This window comes from Chlorocebus sabaeus, chromosome 6 (genome assembly GCF_047675955.1).
Source record: "Chlorocebus sabaeus isolate Y175 chromosome 6, mChlSab1.0.hap1, whole genome shotgun sequence".
NCBI lineage: Eukaryota > Metazoa > Chordata > Mammalia > Primates > Cercopithecidae > Chlorocebus > Chlorocebus sabaeus.
In genome coordinates this window covers 12,500,167-12,519,706 of record NC_132909.1, presented here as the reverse complement: position 1 = coordinate 12,519,706, position 19,540 = coordinate 12,500,167, and the positions used below count along the sequence as shown (strand labels likewise).

Genomic DNA, 19,540 nt, shown 5'->3' with positions numbered 1-19,540 from the left:
AGAACCTTCCATGGCTCCCATCTCCCCTGTGATACACACAGATCAAATCCTGTGCTGGAAAGCTCCCTCCTGGAGGGGGGCCACTCCTAGATTCACTTGTTTCTTCCCTGCTGCCCCCTTTGCAGAATGAAGAGAGCTATGTCACTCAACATACTGAATGTGGATGGCCCAAGGGCTCCTGGGACTCAGGTGAGGGGACCCTGGGGTCAAAAATGGAGTGGGGCCACGTGGGTAGGTGCAGAGATAAGGCAAAAGCAGGGTGGTCGGGCCGGCGTCAGATTCAGCAGGTGGTGGGTTGGTGTTAGAAGAGACCCAGGACAGGAGCAAAGATGGGTTTTACTTGGGGTAGAGGTGAGATGGGTAGATGATTGGCTGCCAGGCTGGACACAGCACCTGCCCCTCACCTCCCCTCCAACCATCCCCTGTGCCTGTCTCCAGTTCCCCAGCTGGCACCTGGACAAGGCCCCTCGGACCCTCAGCGCCAGCACCCAGGACCTGAGCCCCCGCTAACATCCAGTGACCTGTGTTGGCCTCAGCTTCTCGGGAACAGTGCGGGAGGGATGGGCTGGTGGGGGGCGAGGGGAGGTCTATCATCTCTTAGGTGCCCCCTGCCCTCTTCTGCGATTAAAGGCCGTGGATGTGACAGTGAGGAATCTCACCTGAGTTTATAAGACCTTCCAGCACCACCCCCGCTGCAGCCTCGGAGCTGCTGGGACCCAGGGCCAGGCAAGACTCAGGAGTCACCAGGAATCATTTATGGCTCTGCCCACCCTGCTCAGAGCTGCTGAGCGATCTGCTCTATCCTCTGCAGTGTCTCCTCTGATTCCAGCTGCTCCAGGCTGAGCAAGGACAGGCCCAGCTGATCCTCCTGCAGAGAACAGACGAAAGTAAGGGGGGCACTGTCAGAAAGGCAGCTGCTGTACTTCCCTGACCACCTGCCCCCGATCGGCATTAGGGGTCTGAGACATGAGGGCCAGGATGTTTGAATTTGGAGATGTCAGTATAATCCAGAGCGGGCCATTCCTGTCCACATCAGAGGGCGCTGAGGGAAGAGCCAGCCAGGGAGTCGAAGAAGGACGGGCTTTCCCCAGGCCAGCACAGTCTCAATGCCTGATACCTCCTCACCCCAAATTCTCTCACCCTGCCTTGCCTGGGCCACCTGCGGCCCCTCGAATCTCTCCCTACCCCCCAGAGCCCGGCATGTAGATGCACAATAAACTTCTCTCTGTGGAGGGCAGGAGGGCAGGCTGGGGAGTGGGGAGAATCCAAGGGGCCTTTCTGGAGGAGGAGCTCAGCCTGGGAGGATGCTGGGAGGGGGATGCAGGCCTCACCCGGTGGAAGGGCTGTGCCATCTGCCGCAGGAAGTACTTGGCCACCTGGACACCCTCATCCACAGTCAGGTTGAGGTTGGCATCTGTGAGGTGCTCCTGGATCCAGCGGGGCAGTTTCCCCCGCTTGTCCCCACGGGCAAACCGCTGTGGGCAGAAGCGCAGGTGAGGGAGAGGACGTCAGGACCCGAGTTGGGGAGCCTGGGCCACCCTCCACCCTGTGACACACCCCATCTGGGAGATGCACGGTCAAATAGCCTGGTTCTCGGAGGCTGGGGTGGGAGCACAGGGGCACCCCTGAACCTTGTCGGCGAAGACCATGAGGCCGTAGTCCGTCTTGCCCCTGATGGCCCGACCCACACACTGGGCTGCGTGGCGCATGGCATCGAAGGTGAGAAAGTCATTCTCACGAATCTGGAACTGGTCCCGCAGGTATTCCAGCCGTGCCTGCAGAAATGAAGGACGAGGAGTTGGGGAGCCGTCCCTCCCCTGGCCCTAACACTTTGGGACTTCTGGGAGCCAGAGCTACTCACCTTGAGAATGCGACTCTGTGTGTAGACGTAGGGGACGCCAAACATGATGACGGCCCGCCCGTAGTGGTGCACTGGTGGGCAGAGGAGAGGGGTCGAGGGGAGTTACAAGTGTGGCTGGTGGGACAGGGACAGCCTCACGCGCCCCAGGATGCTGTGTCTGAGTGGGAGAGAGAGGGTGTGCTCCCGCCGGGTGCCTAGGGACAGAGGGGAGGGGAGGGTCCCTCTGTGCACCCAGGCTGTGGGTGGGTGGTCCCCCGCAGGAGCAGACAGCAGAGCAGGCAGGTGTTCCAGAGAGCTCTGGGAAGACACCTGGGGAGGAAGAGCGAGTCCACTCACCGAAGTCGATTCCCTCAGACACTTTACCCCGGGCCACTGACAGCAGGATGGCCCCGCGTCCGTTCTCGCAGGCCTGAGGTGGGGAGGCAAGATGCAAGTTGGGTCACTCCTCGGAGCCACCTCCCCACCCCCTCCACGCTGGCCTCACACACCCACCTCCTGGTACTTCTCCAGGGCGACACTGGTTTCGGCACCATCCTGGGTCTCAATAAAGAGCAGCTTGTTCCTCTGGATGTTCTCAAGGATCCCCTGGGGAAGGACCCAGGGAGGTCAGGGTGGGGGTGGCAGAAGGTGGGTTCAGGGTATGGCCATCCTGGTTATATCCAACTCTCCTACATCACTATTTCTCTGGGCCTCAGCTGGCTCATCTGAGATGTGGGGAGGGAGAGTGGAATTGTCCAACCTTACTTCTTTGGGGGGAACTTAGTGATCTGGGTGGGGAACCAATCACTGCTGGATAAGTGGGGCAGGCATGTGGCTCAAGGGGGTGGCCAATCAGGGCACCCCATCCCCTGCCAGCGACTGGTGGAAGGGCTGACTGTAAGGCAGGGAGAGTCAATCAGAGGCTGCCCTGAGACTTCCCATATGACACTACCATACAGACAGTGTGGAGCCAGTACAAGGACAGACACAGACCAGTGGGACAAAATGGAGAGTCCAGAAACACAGCCACCTGTGCAGTTCAGTGGGGACAGCTTTTACCGGAGCAAGTGGATTTCCAAATGGAACCAAAAAATGAACCTTGACCCCCTACCTTACACCATATAGAAAGATGAATTTGAGGTACCTCATAGACCTAGATGTGAAAGCTAAAACCACAAGCTCCTAGAAGGAAACACAGCAGCCTCTCTTCATGACCTTGAGGTATTTAAGACAAAGTTGTCTTAAATAGGACACGAAAGGCACCTGGGCTGTGGGGAGTGGATCACCTTTCCGCTGTGTGGAAGCCACCTATTGAAGCACAAGGCCAAGGTCCTGGCTGTGAGGATGAGGTTCCTGCCTCCCATGAGTGCCATTCCAATACTCGGATTAGCCAAGTTCACTCACCTCGCCCCAAAGTGCTTTCACCCACTTCTGAGAGCCTGGCCATAGTGAGCTCAGAGGCACAAAGTGCAGAGTGGCCTCCCCTCCCACCCAGGGCCTGGCTGTGGTGAGCCCTGTTTCCAAAATGCCCCATGACTTCCTCTGCCTGCTTCCCTGAAAGGGCTCCTGCAGACCCTTGAGAGGCTTTGCCCTGAGTCTCAGTCCAGCCTTGATTCTCTAGAACCTTCCTCTACAGAGTGACACCTGCTACCTGGGCCTCCCCACCAGGCCATCTGTGCTGGAGGATCACAGGGATGGGGTAGCCCCAAAGAGCAGCAGGGGAGCAAGGAACCTAGAAGGTGGGGGTGACTCCACCACAGAGTACTCCTCTGAGGGAGGGGCCCACATTGGGGCTTATGTCTGCGTTCTCAGCCTGATGTACTGGGGGCGGGGCATAGGGTGTGTGCTGCTTACACCCCATTCCTACATGCTACATGCACTCTCCTGTCACACAGGACACCTGTCACCATCAGAGGGTAAGAGGAATGAAGCTGACATAGCAGTGTAGTGCCAGGGGCTGAGGAGAGCAAGTGCAGGGAGGGGGTGGCCAGGCATACCTGCTCATACCAGGAGGCCACGGTGCTCTCCATGTACTGGTAGCTGGTGAAGAAGGCCACGATGCCATCAGGGACCACAGCAGACATCTCCAGCAGGAGGTTCCCGTAGTTCCGGATCACAGCTGTGAGGAGTCAGAGGTTAGGCCCTCTCCTGTCTCAGGTCCTCCTCCCTTCTCTGTCTTCAAACTAGGAGTTTCTGGAAACCGCACTGAGGCTGGCTGTCAGGCTATTCACACACATCCCCTTCCCTCCTCCTCCCAGGTGTGTTTGAGGTCCCTCCTTGCCACTTCCTGAAGTCACACCTGGCTATGTAATTTGCCATGGCCAATGAAATCAGTGCAGAAGGGGTCAGGCGCAGCGGCCCACGCCTGTAATCCCAGCACTTTGGGAGGTCGAGGTGGGTGATCATCTGAGGTCAACAGTTTGAGACCAGCCTGGCCAACATGACAAAACCCCATCTCTACTAAAAATACAAAAATTAGCCTGGCGTGGTGGCAGATGCCTATAAACCCAGCTGCTTGGGAGGCTGAGGCACGAGAACTGCTTGAACCCACAAGACAGAGGTTGCAGTGAGCTGAGATCATGCCACTGCACTCCAGCCTAGGTAACAGAGCAAGACTGTCTCAAAAAAAGGCCATGTGTCACTTCCAGGGGAGCACCCTTAGGAACCAGTGCACAATGCACTGTGACCACTGTGATCCCACCTGTCACATCATGCTGCCTCTGATGCACCCAGCGGTGGAGGTTCCCAGGTGAGGAGACACAGGGCAGGCCCCCTACCAGCTCACAGTGGACGTGTCCCACAGGCAAGAAGGAAGCTCTGGGCTAAGCAACTAAGGCCAGGGATGTTTGTTACAGCAGCGTGACTCAGCCCATCTGACTGATACACCTCCCTCTTGGAACCCACAGAAACTAGCCCCACTGGCAGCATACCAATATCCTCCCGAGTCTCAAATTTGGAGCTGATGGCCACCTGGTCATTGCCACGGCCGATGATCTGAAGAGAGCAACAGAGGTCATGATAAGCGAGGCAGCAGCAATTGCTCCAGCGTGTGAGTGCTGACCACCTGCTGGTGCTGTTCTAAGCTTTTTTTTTTTTTTTTTTAATAGAGACAGGGTGTCACCATGTTGCCCAGTCTGGTCTTGAACATCTGGCCTCAAGCGACTGTCCCACCTTGGCCTCCCAAAGTGCTGGGATTACAGGAGTGAGCCACCACACCCAGTCTGCTCTAAACTTTTTATAACACAATGTCACTGAATGAACCCTCAGCTACCCTGTTATCTGCATTGCACAAATGACCTGGCCTCAGAAAAGGTGAGTTGCCTGCCCAAGGTCACACAGCAAATAGGTGGCAAAGATGGAACTGGACCCGAGTCTGTCCACACTCTCCACCAGCAGCTACCCTCTAGCCAGCCCCAGGCCCCAGGCCAGCCGGATCCCGAAGAACACCCCTCACTATGCCGGTGGGCATCCCCGCCAGCCGGCAACCTCACACAACCACCATGCAGTGGGTGGTCATCACTGGTCCACAACCTCTGACAGGCAACTCCAAAAGCCAAAAGCTCTGAACACATTTCTTTTTCCAGTTTGGCACAAACTCATTAAGTAGCAAAACCTGCCCTGCCCCGAGTCTCTGCAGAGGCCTGACTTACTCCTTAATGTGATGCTTCCAAATCTTTTACTGCAAAATAGGAGTTTGACTCGGGGGAGCCACCCAGACCCCACTGGGGGCATCACACACTACACAGCATATGCCTTGTCTCTAAAGGCTGGAAAATTCTGAATTCCAAAACAAATGGCTGCGCGCAGTGGCTCACACCCGTAATCTCAGCACTTTGGGAGGACCAGGTGGGCAGATCACTTGAGACTAGCCTGGCCAACATGGTGAAACCCTGTCTCTACTAAAAATACAAAATTTGGCCGGGCGTTGTGGCACATGCCTGTAATCCCAGCTACTCAGGAGGCTGAAGCACGAGAATCACTTGAATCCAGGAGGCAGAGGTTGCAGTAAGCCGAGATCTGGGGGCCGGGCGCGGTGGCTCAAGCCTGTAATCCCAGCACTTTGGGAGGCTGAGACGGGCGGATCACGAGGTCAGGAGATCGAGACCAGCCTGGCTAACACGGTGAAACCCCGTCTCTACCAAAAAAATACAAAAAAACCTAGCCGGGCGAGGTGGCGGGCGCCTGTAGTCCCAGCTACTCGGGAGGCTGAGGCAGGAGAATGGCGGGAACCCGGGAGGCGGAGCTTGCAGTGAGCCGAGATCCGTGCCACTGCACTCCAGCCTGGGCAGCAGAGCAAGAGTCCGTCTCAAAACAAAAAACCAGCCTCGGGACTTCAGATAAGGGACTGAGGGCCCATGTTGACATGCACATGTTACAGAGATGGAGATGGACAGGAAGGCCCACTTACCTGGGTCACAGCCAGACCATGTACCTGGCAAAGCCACGTTAACCAAGATGCTAAGTAAGTGCCTACCTGTGCCAGACCCTGGGCTACCTAAGTGTTTCACCCCAGTTGTCTCAATCCTCTCAACTGCCCTGGGAGATCAGGGAGGATACATTCCCATTTCACAGATGAGAAAACTGAGGCTTGAGAGTTGTACCCCCGCAGAAGCAGAATCAAGCCTAAGTCTGTCTGAATCCCAAACCCGGCCTCTTCACTGTAAAACTCTCCTGCCTGAGCAGTGGGGGAAGCCAAGGAAGGGACGCAGCCCCTTGCTCCCACCTCCCCTCCCAGTCCCAGCCCTAGCCTCTCCCACTCACCATAGGGCAGAGGCAGACCCTGGCCAGCGTCATGGTGAAGGTAGCCATGGTGACGGGGTGGAAGTCCAGGATCTTGGGGTAGATGTCCAGCGGGGACAGTGTCTGTAGGGGGGACAGTGGGAGGGATCTCAGCAGGACTGGGCAGGGACCAGGAGGCCCATGGAGGGAGGCCAGGGACTGGGAGGAACAGGAGAAGGGTCCTCACCCCAGACGTGATGATGACAGACTGGAAGCGCTCGAATACAGGTTTGATGGCCAGCGAGGCATCCATGCAGCTGGAGAGAGATGAGGGCGGTGAGGGCCCGGGGGGCTGGGCCCCTGACCCACAGTGCAATCACACCCCCACCGGGCAGGGTCCCACCTGAAGTGTAGGATGGGGTTGGCAATGGTTGGGGTTCTGTCGTCAAAGGGCTCGATGATGATGGTGAAGCCTGCAGAGGGCAGGCAAGGACGGGTGAGATTCCCCCACTACAGCCACAGCTGCACCCACTCAGCCATTCCCTCTCCCGCTCCCTTGCTTCACCCCGATCTCCATCCCCTACTGCCTGGGAGTGAATGGGACCAAACATGAGCTGCTTAAGCTCCAAACCAGGCATCTGAGTCCAAAATACACCCCAGTCTTTCTGCCTCTCCACAGGGCCCACACCTGTGCAAACTTTCACGAAGGATCCCAAGTAGAGAGCGCCACAGCCCCACCCACTGCTCACTCTCCCAGTACTGCAGGGGCCCCCCAGCACCCACGCCAAAGCCAGGAGCCAGAGCCTGAAGCTTTCTCCCAGGACCTTTTCTTGTTTGTTTTTTGACATGGAGTCTCGCTCTGTTGCCCAGGCTAGAGTGCAGTGGCGTGATCTCAGCTCACTGCAAGCTCTGCCTCCCGGGTTCAAGTGATTGATTATCCCGCCTCATCCTCTTGAGTAGCTGGGATTACAGGTACACCCCTCTACAACACACCCAGCTAATTTTTGTATTTTTAGTAGAGATGGGGGACCTCCAGTGATCCGCCCGCCTCAGGCCCCCAAAGTGCCGGGATTATAAGTATGAGTCACTGCGCCTGGCCTTCCACGACCTTTCTACCTAAGCCATCAGCAAAGCCAGGCAGCTCTGCCTCCAAAACCTACCTGCAATCTGACCACTGCCCCCGACTCCACCTGGGGCCAGCCACCATCACCTCCTGCCTGGACCCATCATCTCCTGCTCACTTCACGGCAGCCAGAGGGACCCTATGGAAACCTGAGCCCGGCCATATCACCTCCGCCCCCCCCCCAGAAGCCTCCCATGACCCCACACACCTCCAGTGGCCTGGTGCCTGACCTTCAAAACTCAGCAGGCTCAGTCCCCCCAGGGTGTTTCCACTTGCTGGTCCCATGTGGCCTGGAAAACCTCCCGAGGTGGCTCCACTTGATCATCTGAGACTGCTCAAAAGTCAGCCCCTCTGAAAGGCCCTCCCCAGCCACCTTTTCTAAGCAGACATATTCCAATGCAACAGTATTTTTTTTTCATGATAACTGCCACTTTCTGGAATTTTTTCCTTGTTTATTTGACTGCATCTTTGCTACTGTTTTCCCCCTCTGGAATATAAGTTCTGGGGGGTTAGGAATGAGATCTTTTTTGGTTCCTGCTGCTTCCACAGTGCTGAGCCTGGCCCGTTTGTTGAAGAAATAAATGAATGAATGAATTTATATATTCAGTTTCATGCAGTGAAAAAAAAATCAAATCGTCTGTGCTGGGGACACAGTGGTGACCAAGCCAGCCTTGCCGCTGCTTGCATGGGTTCACGGTCCAGCAGGAGACAGACTTGTCCTCAGACAGGGATGACTGAGAGTAGGCAGTGCTGGGACACAGGTGCCCAGAGGAGGGGCCTGACTCAGCCTGTGGGTCAGGGAGGGCTTCCTGGAGGAAACATCTCTACTAAGCTGAGAACCTAAGGATGAGGGGGAGGTGGCTGGGGGATGAGGAAGATGAGGAAGGATGCTCCAGGTGAAAGAACATGAGGTGTTGGCAGATGGGAAACAGTGGATAGAGAACGACAAAGGCAGGGATGGAAGATGGGGCAGGACACAGAGACAGAGGCAGAAGCAGCAGCCAGCAGGCCTCGCTACCCAGCCCTGGGGCAAGGGCCCAGATCTCCATCCTCCTGTCAGGCCCTGCCACAGGACATGAGGCCTGATCCGGTTTCCTGGGTACAGGAGAAACCCCCAGGAGGCAGACTGAACCCCTGGTGAGCTTCACGCTGAGGACGGGGAGGGAACACTGGCCCATAAAGCCTCCAGAATGATGCCTCTCTCTCACAACCTGAAAATCTGAACATCAGCCTCTACTCCTCTTGTCCCAGGTCCCGAAACCCAGACACCATGCTCCCCACATCCCAGCCTCTACCTCCCACATCTCTCTCCAAACCATACCTTTCTCTCTCACCATGGCCACATCCTGGTCAAGGCCCCCTCCCCTTGTGCTCAGGTCCCTGCCTGCCACAAGAAATCTTTCTTTCTTCTTTTTTGAGACGGACTCTTGTTTTTGCCCAGGCTAGAGTGCAGCTGGTGCGATCTCAGCTCACTACAACCTCTGCCTCCCGGGTTCAAGCAATTCTCCTGTCTCAGCCTCCTGAGTAGTTGGAACTACAGGCATGCACCACCACGTCCAGCTAATTTTTGTATTTTTAGTAGACGGGGTTTCACCATATTGGTCAGGCTGGTCTCGAACTCCTGACCTCAGGTGATCCACCCACCTCGGCCTCCCAAGGTGCTGGGATTACAGGCATGAGCCACTACGCCCGGCCTATTTTTTTTTTTTTTTTTTTTGAGACCAAGTCTTGCTTTGTCGCCCAGGCTAGAGTGCAGTGCCACAATCTTGGCTCACTGTAACCTCTGCCTCCTGGGTTCAAGCAATTCTCTTGCCTCAGCCTCTCAAGTAGCTGGGATTACAGGAGCCCGCCACCACACCTGGCAAATTTTTGTATTTTTAGTAAAGACAGGGTTTTACCATGTTGGTCAGGCTGGTCTCAAACTCCTGACCTCAAGTGATCTGCCCACCTCAGCCCCCCAAACTGCTGGGATTACGGGCGTGAGCCACCATGTCCGGCCGTGGCTAATTTTTGTATTTTTAGTAAAGATGGGGTTTTGCCATGTTGACCAGGCTGGTCTCGAACTCCTGACACCTCAGGTCATCTGCCTGCCTCACCATCCCAAAGTGCTGGGATTACAGGCGTGAGCTACCACCTCCGGCACCCAGAAGAAGTCTTTCCAAAGCACAAATCTGGGCTGGGCGCAGTGACTCACGCCTGTAATCCCAGCACTTTGGGAGGCCAAGGCGGGTGGATCATGAGGTCAGGAAATCAAGACCATCCTGGCCAACATGGTGAAACCCCATCTCTATTAAAAATACAAAAATTAGCTGGGCGTAGTGGCACGCACCTGTAGTCCCAGATACTGGGGAGGCTGAGGCAGGAGAATTGCTTGAACCCAGGAGGCGGAGGCTGCAGTGAGCCGAGACCACACCACTGCACTCCAGCCTGGCAATAGAGGGAGACTCCGTCTCAGAAAAAAAAAAAAAAAAGCACAAATCTGACCTGGCACTTTGCTTGCTAGAACCTACCATGGCTTTCCAGTGCCCCTAGAAGCAAAATGATCAACTCATTACCATGCCCTCTAGTGTGAGCTGACCCCATAGAGCTTCTCTGGCCTCATCCCTTCCCACTGCCCACGCCATCCTTCTCCACTCTGCAGCCCGAGGAAGTCTGTGAAAATATAAATCTGAGCACAAGGCTTACTCAAGAACTATCTACGGCTCCCCACTGCCTTCAAAATAAAACCCACATTTCCAAGCCAAGCCCCACAAAGCCCTGTGTGTCCAAGTTCCTGCCAACAACCCTCTAGACTCTGCTTCGACCCTGATTCCAGCTCCTAGGAGGCCCAGCAGGGACAGAAAAAGGTGAGCTTACCTTTGGCGTAGGTGCTGACAAGGGTGGCAAAGTTAGCAAGGAGGGTGAGCGGGGAGAAGTCAGCAAGGTCGGTGATCTCCAGGGTGTGCAGCAGGGACCGCAGGCGTTCAGCACAGAATCTGGTGGGGAGGAGAGACGGGGGCAGGGGGCAGACAGAAGCATGAACAGGACCAGCAGCCCTGCCTCCACCATCACGGCGGTCACGTGCCTGTCTCCCCAGACAATGGGCACTCAGGGAGGGCGGGCAGTGGGCCTGTTTTGGAAACGTGCACCCCACACTATACATCTGCATGTCACACACAGCCACTGCTGCACGATGGCACAGACAGAGCAATAATCAGACACCCCAGAGTCATGTGGTCACTTGTCATACCTGCGAGCACGACCTCCTAAGTGGGTTTTTTTTCTTTTTTTCTTTTTCAGACGGACTCTCGCCCTGTCACCCAGGCTGGAGTGCACTGGCGCCATCTCAGCTCACTGCAACCTCCACCTCCCGGGTTCAAACAATTCTCCTGCCTCAGCCTCCCGAGTAGCTGGGATTACAGATGCCCGCCACCACACTCAGCTAATTTTTATACTTTTAGTAGAGACGGGGTTTCACTATGTTGGCCAGGGTGGTCTCGAACTTCTGACCCGGTGATCTGCCCGCCTCGGCCTCCCAAAGTGCTGGGATGACAGGTGCAAGCCACTGCACCCAGCCCTAAGTGGGTTCTGATCAAAACAAGAGACTCACTATCACACCCAGAATCCCCCAGTCATGGCATTAATCCTGCATGGCCACATGGTCACGCATTCACATCCAGAACCTCTCCCACTGTCTGTCACGCACCTGTGGGGACACAGACAGTGTCGGAACCCCATGGGCTCACACAGGAATGCAGTCATCACCCACATCCCGCAGAGTCCCATGGATATTGCGTCCACACACTCACGCATGTGCAGGGCCACTCGGCCACAACCGCACACAGGCAGGGCTGAAGTTCTCAGCCCTGGGGACGGGTCATGGAGCAGCTGGCTTTGAAGCCAGGCGGGCAGTCACACTTGCAAACCTGCCTCCCACACTTCAGCCCTCCCAGCCTGTCTCCTGTAACCCCAGGCGCCTACCCTGGCTGGTCGCTAGCTAGGGATGAGTCTGTCCCCTACACTGGGCCATGGAACCTCTTCGGCTGTGTCCCCAGCATGGAGCAGGCGCTTGGGGAATGTGTGTTGAGTGACTGAGATCCCCTCTTTGCCCTCACAAGTCTCCAATTCTGGGGAAGATGGGCAAACCCACACGGAAGGTGGCCTCACCCACAGAGGCAGGGCAGCCAGGGCCTTTGGAGCCCACAGGCTTGGCTTCAAGCCCCAACTACTGGGCACAGTGCTGTGCGGCTCTGGGCAAAGGCTTCCCCTCTGGGAGCCCCAGCGTCCTCATGTGCAGGGTGGGGATGCCGTACGGGGGGTGCAATTGAGGTAAGGAACATAAAGGGCTTAGCTCCTCCTTAGTGCTCAGGACAGGGTAGCTGATTGGCTTCGCTGCTCTCTCATTAACCACCACAGAACCCTGTGAAGTAAAGATTCGACTCCTTGGCCGTTTTACAAAGGAGAAAACTGCAGTTTAGAGAAGACCCATGAGTTACTCAAAGCAGCAAAGGAAAAGCCCCCTCCTATCCCTGGTCATTCTCTGCCTGCCCTGTGTCTCAAGAGACTGACTCCCTGAAAATGCGCCCAGACTGCTCCATGGGGACGCCCCTGCCCTCAGACTTGGAAGATTAGAGGCATTGGTGGGAAGAGACATGGGCCGCGGCCTCCTTCCCCAGCTTCTAGCCTGCAAGGCCCAGGTTCTGGTTTCTGCTCCCAGCAGAAGCCCCTGTCCAGGCCCCCCACCAGCTGGTTCTCCACACACTCCCTCCCTGCTGCTGTGGCCTGGCTTAGCTCCCAGCTTTCACCTCCCACCCTCCTTGGCTCCTCCCCGAGTCCACCCCTCTGTAAATGGTGCTCCCACTACTCTCTCTTGGGTGGGGTAGACTCTCCAATCCAGCCAGGTGTTGCCCGCCAGGCCCCTGCCCAACACAGGGACCCAGGACCAGCTCCAACCTTGCTTCTGGACCTGCCAGGTTAGAACAGACAGCGTCCCACGTGCCTCGCCCAGCTCACTCACTCCTGAGGCTGGCAATGGTGATCCTGGGCTACAAGCGTGGAGGACATGGCTCTGCCTAACCAGGACCTGCTGAGCCCCCATCCCCGCGCTGTGTGGGGCCGCACCTGAGGGGCTTGCGCTGGATGCACACGCGCTGGGCCAGGCCACTCAGGAAGGCGGGTGGGCTCTCCTGCACCACGTGCTGCACACGCAGCCGCCACTTCACGTACTCCAGCAGCCGCCGCAGGAAGCCCAGGAAGTGCTCGGCCGTGCGGATGGAGCCAGGCACCGCCTCTGCGAGGAGACGCTGTCAGCAGCCACGGGGAGGCGGGAAAGGGACTGGGGGGCCGCGGGGGGTGGGAGCTCACCCTGCAGCACCTCGTCGGGCAGCACGGGGTTTGCCAGGTGGGCGTCCGTCTCCCGGGCGGCGCTGGCCTCCCGCAGCCCCTCCACCAGACGCCGGTACTCATCCCGCAGGCGCTGCTCGTCTGTCTCTTTGATCCTGCGGGGAGATAGCTGGGGTTGGGGTGGGGCTGGCATCCCTGGGGACAAGTCAGACAGAGGCCAGGGTCCCAGGGGCAGGGCAGGCATCAGGGTCCTCCAGCCGTCCCTGGCCCCACCTGAGCACCGTCTTCTGCAGGGTCTCCAGGTTGCCCTGGCACCGGTCAAGGGTGCGGCGGGTGAGGTTGACGCTCATGGAGTCGATGCAGACGTTGTCTGGAGAAGGGGGAGAGAGCCGGCTCAGGCAGGCCTGCAGGGGCCTCCCTCAGAGGGGCTGGCGTCCCTTTGGCCCCTGGCGCCCCCCTCACCAATGTTGTGGGCCTCGTCGAAGACCACCACGGCCTTGCGGGCCAGTTCCTTGGACACCAGGTCTGCAATCTTGGGGTCCAGGAGGTAGTGGTAGCTATAAACCACCACGTTGGCATGCAGGATCTGGGGGGCCAGGGAGCAGGGTCACCAGGGCCCTGTCACCCCAACCCCTATCCCCCTACCCCTGGCCACACTGGCCCGTCATTCCCACACAGGCCTGCAGAGGCAGACACTGGCCAGGCAGAAATATGAGCAGATGGATAGAGACAGACCAACAGACATGGGCACCCATCAACAGGGAGATGCAGACAGGCAGACTCACAGCAATCAACAGACAGGCATGGGCAGACAGGAGACGGGCGGGCAGCCCACACCCTCACACTCGCCCCTCTGCCCGCCCCACCAGCCTTCTCACTGAGTATCGAGCAAGGAAGTATGGGCACCAGCCCTGGCGCCGCCCCAGGGCCTTCAGGTCATCCAGGTTGTAGATGCCAGCGGGGAGGGGCACCTCGCGCCCATGGGCATCAAATTCCTGGGACAAGAGTGCCAGAGGTCAGGGAGGCTGCCTGCCCCAGGCCACCCATCCAGCCTCCCTCCCTCAGCCCTGCCCTCCAGGCACCTCATAGAAGCGGCAGTGGGGCAGGCTGGTGTCATGCTGGTACTGCGCCCGCACATAGGAGGCTGTGAGGCTGTGGCATTTCCCATCGACATCCTTCCCAAAGCGCAGGGGTGTCACCTGGGGGTGTGGGGCATCTTAGCACCCAGACAGGGTGGAAACCCAACCACTCTTCAAACACAGTTCTCCACACCTCCCAGCTGGCTGGGGTTTTGGACAACTTGAACCTCAGTCTGTTGCATTATTAGTTAAGACACATGGGAACTTAATGCAGGGATACAAGAGTAGTAAAACTGGACTGGGTGCAGTGGCTCACGCCTGTAATCCCAGCACTTGGTGAGGCCGAGGTGGGGAGATCACGAGGTCAGGAGTTCGAGACCAGCCTGGCCAACATGGTGAAACTCCATCTCTACGAAAAATTAGCCGGGCGCGATGGTTCACGCCTGTAATCCTAGCACTTTGGGAGGTCGAGGTGGGCGGATTACCTGAGGTCAGGAGTTCTAGACCAGCCTGGCCAACATGATGAAATCCTGTCTCCACTAAAAATACATTAGCCAGGCGTGGTGGCACGTGCCTGTAATCCCAGCTACTCGGGAGGCTGAGGCAGGAGAATCGCTTGTACCCGGGAGGCGGAATTTGCACTGAGCCGAGATCACCCCACAGCATTCCAGCCTGGGCGATAGAGCGAGACTCCATCACAAAAAAATAAATAAATAAAAATACAAATACAAAAATGAGCCAGGCATGGTGGTGCACACCTGGAATCCCAGCTACTCGGGAGGCTGAGGCAGGAGAATTGCTTGAACCCAGGAGACAGAGGTTGCAGTGAGCCGAGATCATGCCACTGTACTCCACCCTGGGCGACACAGTGAGACTCCCTCTCAAAAAAAAAAAAGAGAGTAGTAAAATTGTTACATTCTTACAACTACAAGTTATACATATATATTTTTGGAGACAGGTCCCTCTGCTACTCAGGCTGGAATGCAGTGGCGCAATCACAGCTTACTACATCCTTGACCTCCCAGGCTCAACTGATCCTTCCCCCTTCAGCCTCCTGAGTAGCTGAGGCCACAGGTGTGCACCACCATGCCTGGCTAATTTTTGTCTTTTTAGTCAAGATGAGGTCTTGCTATGTTGCCCAGGCTGGTCTCAAACTCCTGGCCTCAAGCAATCCTCCCACCTCAGCCTCCCAAAGTGCTGGGATTACAGGCTGAGTCACTGTGCCCAGCCAACCAAAACTAATATTTTAAAACAGTAAGCCTTGAAAAATCTTTAGCATATAGATTGAGGATAAATACTTCATCCTTGGAAATGCCAAAACACATGGAACTCTGGCAGGGCCTAAGAATCAAAGGAGGTGCTGCAGAGTCTGGGACTCCCCTCACCCCTGACCTGCTCTGTACCCTCTAAGGTACCATCACAGCCTAAGGCTATCTTTCCCAAGAACAAATCCTTTTCCTACACCAAAGGGAAAGCTCCAAGGCAGTCAGCCCTTCCCTCTCCATTTCCCCTTTCATCAGTCACCGAGGCCTGTGCTCTTTGTCATCCGCTAGATATATTATTTCTCATATATTCTTACAAATAATGTGATGTAATATATAGTCTGTGGGCCCAGTGTGGGAGTTTGAGATCAGCCTGGCCAACATGATGAAACCCATCTCTATTAAAAATACAAAAAACTAGCTGGGCGTGGTGGAGTGCGCCTGTAATCCCAGCTACTCAGGAAGCTGAGGCAGAAGAATCGCTTGTACCTTAGAGGTGGAGGTTGCGGTGAACCGAGATCACGCCACTGCACTCCAGCCTGGGCAACAAGAGTGCAACTCCATCTCAAAAAAAATAAATAAATAAGGCTGGGCACGATGGCTCATGTCCGTAATCCCAGCACTTTGGGAGGCCGAGGTGGGCAGATCACGAGATCAGGAGTTAGAGACCAGCCTGACCAACATGGTGAAACATCAGCCTTCCAAAGTGCTGGGATTATAGGCGTGAGCCACCATGCCCAGCCAAGTACAATGGTTTTATAGCATAATTTAATAAAAATTAACATTGTATTTGTCATATATTATGTATATAAATATCATGACAATTTCTTTTTTTTTTTTTAGACAGAGTCTCACTCTGTCCGCCAGGCTGGAGTGCAGTAGTGTGACCTCAGCTCACTGCAACCTCTGCCTCCCGTGTACAAGCGACTGGGATTACCGATGTACGCCACCACCCCCGGCTAATTTTTGTATTTTTAGTAGAAATGAGGTTTTGCCGTGTTGGCCAGGATGGTCTCGAACTCCTGACCTCAAATGATCTGCCCACCTCAGACTCCCAAAGTGCTGGGACTATAGGTGTGAACCACCACACCTGGCCTATCATGAGAAATTTTTTTTTTTTTTTTTTTTTTTGAGACGGAGTCTCGCTCCATCGCCCAGGCTGGAGTGCAGTGGTGTGATCTTAGCTCACTGCAAGCTTCACCTCCCGAATTCATGCCATTCTCCTGCCTCAGCCTCCCGAGTAGCTGGGGCTACAGGCGCTCACCACCATGCCCGGCTAATTTTTTGTATTTTTTAGTAGAGATGGGGTTTCACCATGTTAGCCAGGATGGTCTCGATCTCCTGACCTCGTGATCCGCCCGCCTCGGCCTCCCAAAGTGCTGGGATTACAGGTGTGAGCCACCGTGCCCAGCCGTGAATTTCTAACAGTCTTTTAGTTCTTTGTACATGCTAAGGGCATCGGCTGCATCATTTCATCCAATTTTATCATCAGCGACCTTATGAGGCAGGCACATAATTATCCCCATTTTACAGAAAGGAAGACTGAGGCCCAGGCTGCAGAAAACGCCTCTCCATAAATACCCGGCTGGTAAGTTTCAGAGCCAGGAAACCAGGCCTTCCAGAGACTCTAAGAGCTGCCTTTTTAACCTCTCCCAGGCCTGGGTAGAACTGGAAGACTCCCTGAGGAGGTGTGCTTGCCTGGGCCACAATGAATGAGAATTTGACCAGTGAGATGGGAATTCTGTGTGCAGCCACTGCATGCCTTTGCAAGAGGTCCAGCCTGGGGATCCAGGACTTGCAGTTGGACGAAAGAGTTTCCTCTACCTCTGGGCTAAGGGCAAGGAGAAGGGACGGGTGCTCACCTCAGGGTGAATACACAAGTTTTTGCGGGAGCTCAGAGCCAGCCCCAGAAATGGCAGCTTCTCGCCCTCCTGCTTCTCATAGAAGTTGAGCAACTTTCGAAGCTCTTCGATCACCTACTCCAAAGTTGGGGGGGGGGGCAGGGGGAGCTTGTGTTCATTGGAGGCACAAACCCCTGCCCTGCCAGGCCCCAGCCTCTTCCCGAGCTTCCCAGACACCCCCGAAAGCTGGTGATGGCCACCACCGGGGGACCAATAGGGCCTAGGGAACAGCAGGGCTGGAACACCAGGATGAGTCCCGGCTCACCTTCTCAATCTCCGGCACAGTTCTTGAGCAGTAGATGAGTTTGGTCACCTCCAGCGGATATGCCTGCCGATAACAAGTGGACTCAGTCCCTGTCCTGTCCCTTCTTTTGTCTGTCTTTACGGGTTCAATGCATCACTCACCCGCTGGTATGCCATGATCAGGGCCAACAGGGACACTGTCTTCCCAGTGCCTGAGGGCATCTCCAGGACTCCATGACCCTGCATGTTGGGAACCAGAGGGACAACACACAGGGTCTCAGAACCTTGGGCACACAAACTCTGGGGACTCTCCCCGACCTCCAATGCCACCAACTTGGAACAGCAGGATAACACAGCAATAGTTAAAATTGGGCAGTGGGGTTCAAACCCACTTCTGCCTCCTCCTTGTTGAGTGGTCTTAGGTAAGTACCTTCACCTCCCCAGACCTCAGTATCCCTACCTCTAAAACAGGCCTAAGGCCGGGCGTGGTGGCTCACGCCTGTAATCCCAGCACTTTGAGAGGTGGAGGCAGGTAGATCACCTGAGGTCAGGAGTTCGAGACCAGCCCGGCCAATATGGTGAAACCCCTTCTCTACTAAAAATACAAAAAATTAGCCAGATGTGGTGGCGTGCACCTGTGATTTTGTCTCAAAAATAAATAAAATAAAATGGGCCTAATAAAACCTTCCTCATAACATGACTGTGAAGATTAGTGAGAAATTGCACGTTAAATATTTAGCACAGTAGCTGATATATAGTGAACTTTTCTCCCTTCTTTTTTAAGAGACAGGTCTCACTCTGTTGCCCAGACTGGAATGCAACGGCACAATCATGGCTCACTGCAGCCTCCAACTCCTGGCCTCAAGCGATCCTCCTGCCTCAACCTCCCAAGCAGTGGGGACTACAGGCAAGCGCGCCACCACACCCAGCTAATTTTCTAATTTTTTGTAGGGACAGGATCTTGCTGTGTTGCCCAAGTTGGTCTCCAATACCTGGCCCCAAGTGATCTTCCCGCCTCCACCTCCCACCAAAGTGCTGGGATTACAGGCACGAACCACCGCGCCTAGCCTATTGACCATTATTATTTTATTTTATTTATTTTTGAGACCGAGTCTCACTCTGTGGCCCAGGCTGGAGTGCAATGGCGCCACCTCGGCTAGCTGCAACCTCCGCTTCTCGGGTTCAAGCGATTCTCCTGCCTCAGCCTTCTGAGTAGCTGGGATTACAGGCGCCCGCCACCACACCTGGCTAATTTTTGTATTTTTAGAAGAGACGGGGTTTCACCACGTTGGCCAGGCTGGTCTCGATCTCCTGACCTCAAGTGATCCGCCCTCCTCGGATTCCCAAAGCGCTGGGATTACAGGCGCGAGCCACCGCGCCCAGCCTATTCACCATTATTATTTTAGATAACGGAAGATTATGGGGTCCTGGATTTCCAAGGACCTCGTACTTCTAAAATCCAGACGTCCTGCAATCTGTCTTAGGCCCAGGCCTGGCAGCCCCACCGGTCGAGTGGGCGGGTCGGGCCCACCGGCCACCCACCTTGGCGTCCAGCGTGCGTTTGAGCTCCCGCATGTAGGAGAATTGCTCGGGGTAGATGTAGTCGTAAGGGAAGTAGACCAGGAGCCCGTCCACGTTGAGCCTGGCGGCAGGGGCTGCTGGGTCAGTCCCCGTCCCCTCAGCCCCTCTCCCGCCTCCACAATGCCCGGTCGTCGGGCCCAGAAGGGTGACCTGCCCGGCGCCCCCGGTAACCCTCAGGTCCTCAGGAGCCTCAGTGCCTCCTCGCTATCACCGCTGTTCCCTGCGGCTGCCCCCGCCCCACCCTTTCACCCTCCCCTGGCCCCACTGGGGACCCAGGCACGCCCACCGGTGACCCCATCTTCAAGACCCCCCCGCGCCCGCTCGCGAGCCGCGACCCCCCGGCCCCCTTCTCACTTCATGGCGCCGGCCGGAGTGTGCAGTGGCGTCCACCCGCCTCCCTCATGAATATTTAGCGAGAGGCCGAGTCGTGAACATCCTCAAGGGCTCGCTCCACCTATATTACGAGACCA

At 56.1% G+C, this 19,540-nt stretch overlaps 2 protein-coding genes across 8 annotated transcripts in view; one reads left to right on the top strand and one right to left on the bottom strand.

Moving 5' to 3' along the window:
- The window catches only part of KLC3 (kinesin light chain 3), a 10,253-nt gene extending 9,610 nt beyond the window's left edge, over positions 1-643 (top strand). For all 5 annotated transcript variants that reach the window (XM_007997203.3, XM_073016285.1, XM_073016286.1 and 2 more), the window contains 2 exons: positions 126-189; positions 439-643. In XM_007997203.3, the coding sequence (XP_007995394.1) occupies positions 126-189; positions 439-510 (136 nt within the window). In that variant the 3' untranslated portion in view covers positions 511-643. The remainder of the gene's footprint in view (positions 1-125; positions 190-438) is intronic.
- ERCC2 (ERCC excision repair 2, TFIIH core complex helicase subunit) lies at positions 641-19,540 on the bottom strand. Of its 3 annotated transcripts, XM_073016281.1 has the most exons (23): positions 19,425-19,540; positions 19,032-19,131; positions 17,652-17,729; positions 17,512-17,574; positions 17,208-17,321; positions 14,087-14,203; positions 13,883-13,999; positions 13,467-13,590; positions 13,278-13,374; positions 13,026-13,159; positions 12,783-12,951; positions 10,539-10,657; positions 6,963-7,032; positions 6,807-6,876; positions 6,602-6,703; positions 4,771-4,834; positions 3,838-3,959; positions 2,354-2,446; positions 2,198-2,270; positions 1,862-1,932; positions 1,632-1,775; positions 1,332-1,475; positions 641-868 (listed from the first exon to the last, which is right to left on the bottom strand). In XM_073016281.1, the coding sequence occupies exons 1-23, from the start codon at positions 19,427-19,429 to the stop codon at positions 776-778; spliced, it is 2,283 nt and encodes a 760-aa protein (XP_072872382.1). In that variant the 5' UTR covers positions 19,430-19,540; the 3' UTR covers positions 641-775. The 3 variants fall into 3 exon arrangements, with proteins under 3 accessions (XP_072872382.1, XP_072872383.1, XP_072872384.1); XM_073016282.1 differs by lacking the exon at positions 17,208-17,321; XM_073016283.1 differs by lacking the exon at positions 19,032-19,131 and having other exon boundaries at positions 19,425-19,451.

Coding starts and splice junctions, on each gene's coding strand:
- ERCC2 (XM_073016281.1), bottom strand. Junction 13,375..13,466: donor CGACGAGGCCCACAACATTG/GTGAGGGGGGCG, acceptor CCCCTTCTCCAG/ACAACGTCTGCATCGACTCC. Junction 1,933..2,197: donor GTCTGAGGGAATCGACTTCG/GTGAGTGGACTC, acceptor TCTGCCCACCAG/TGCACCACTACGGGCGGGCC.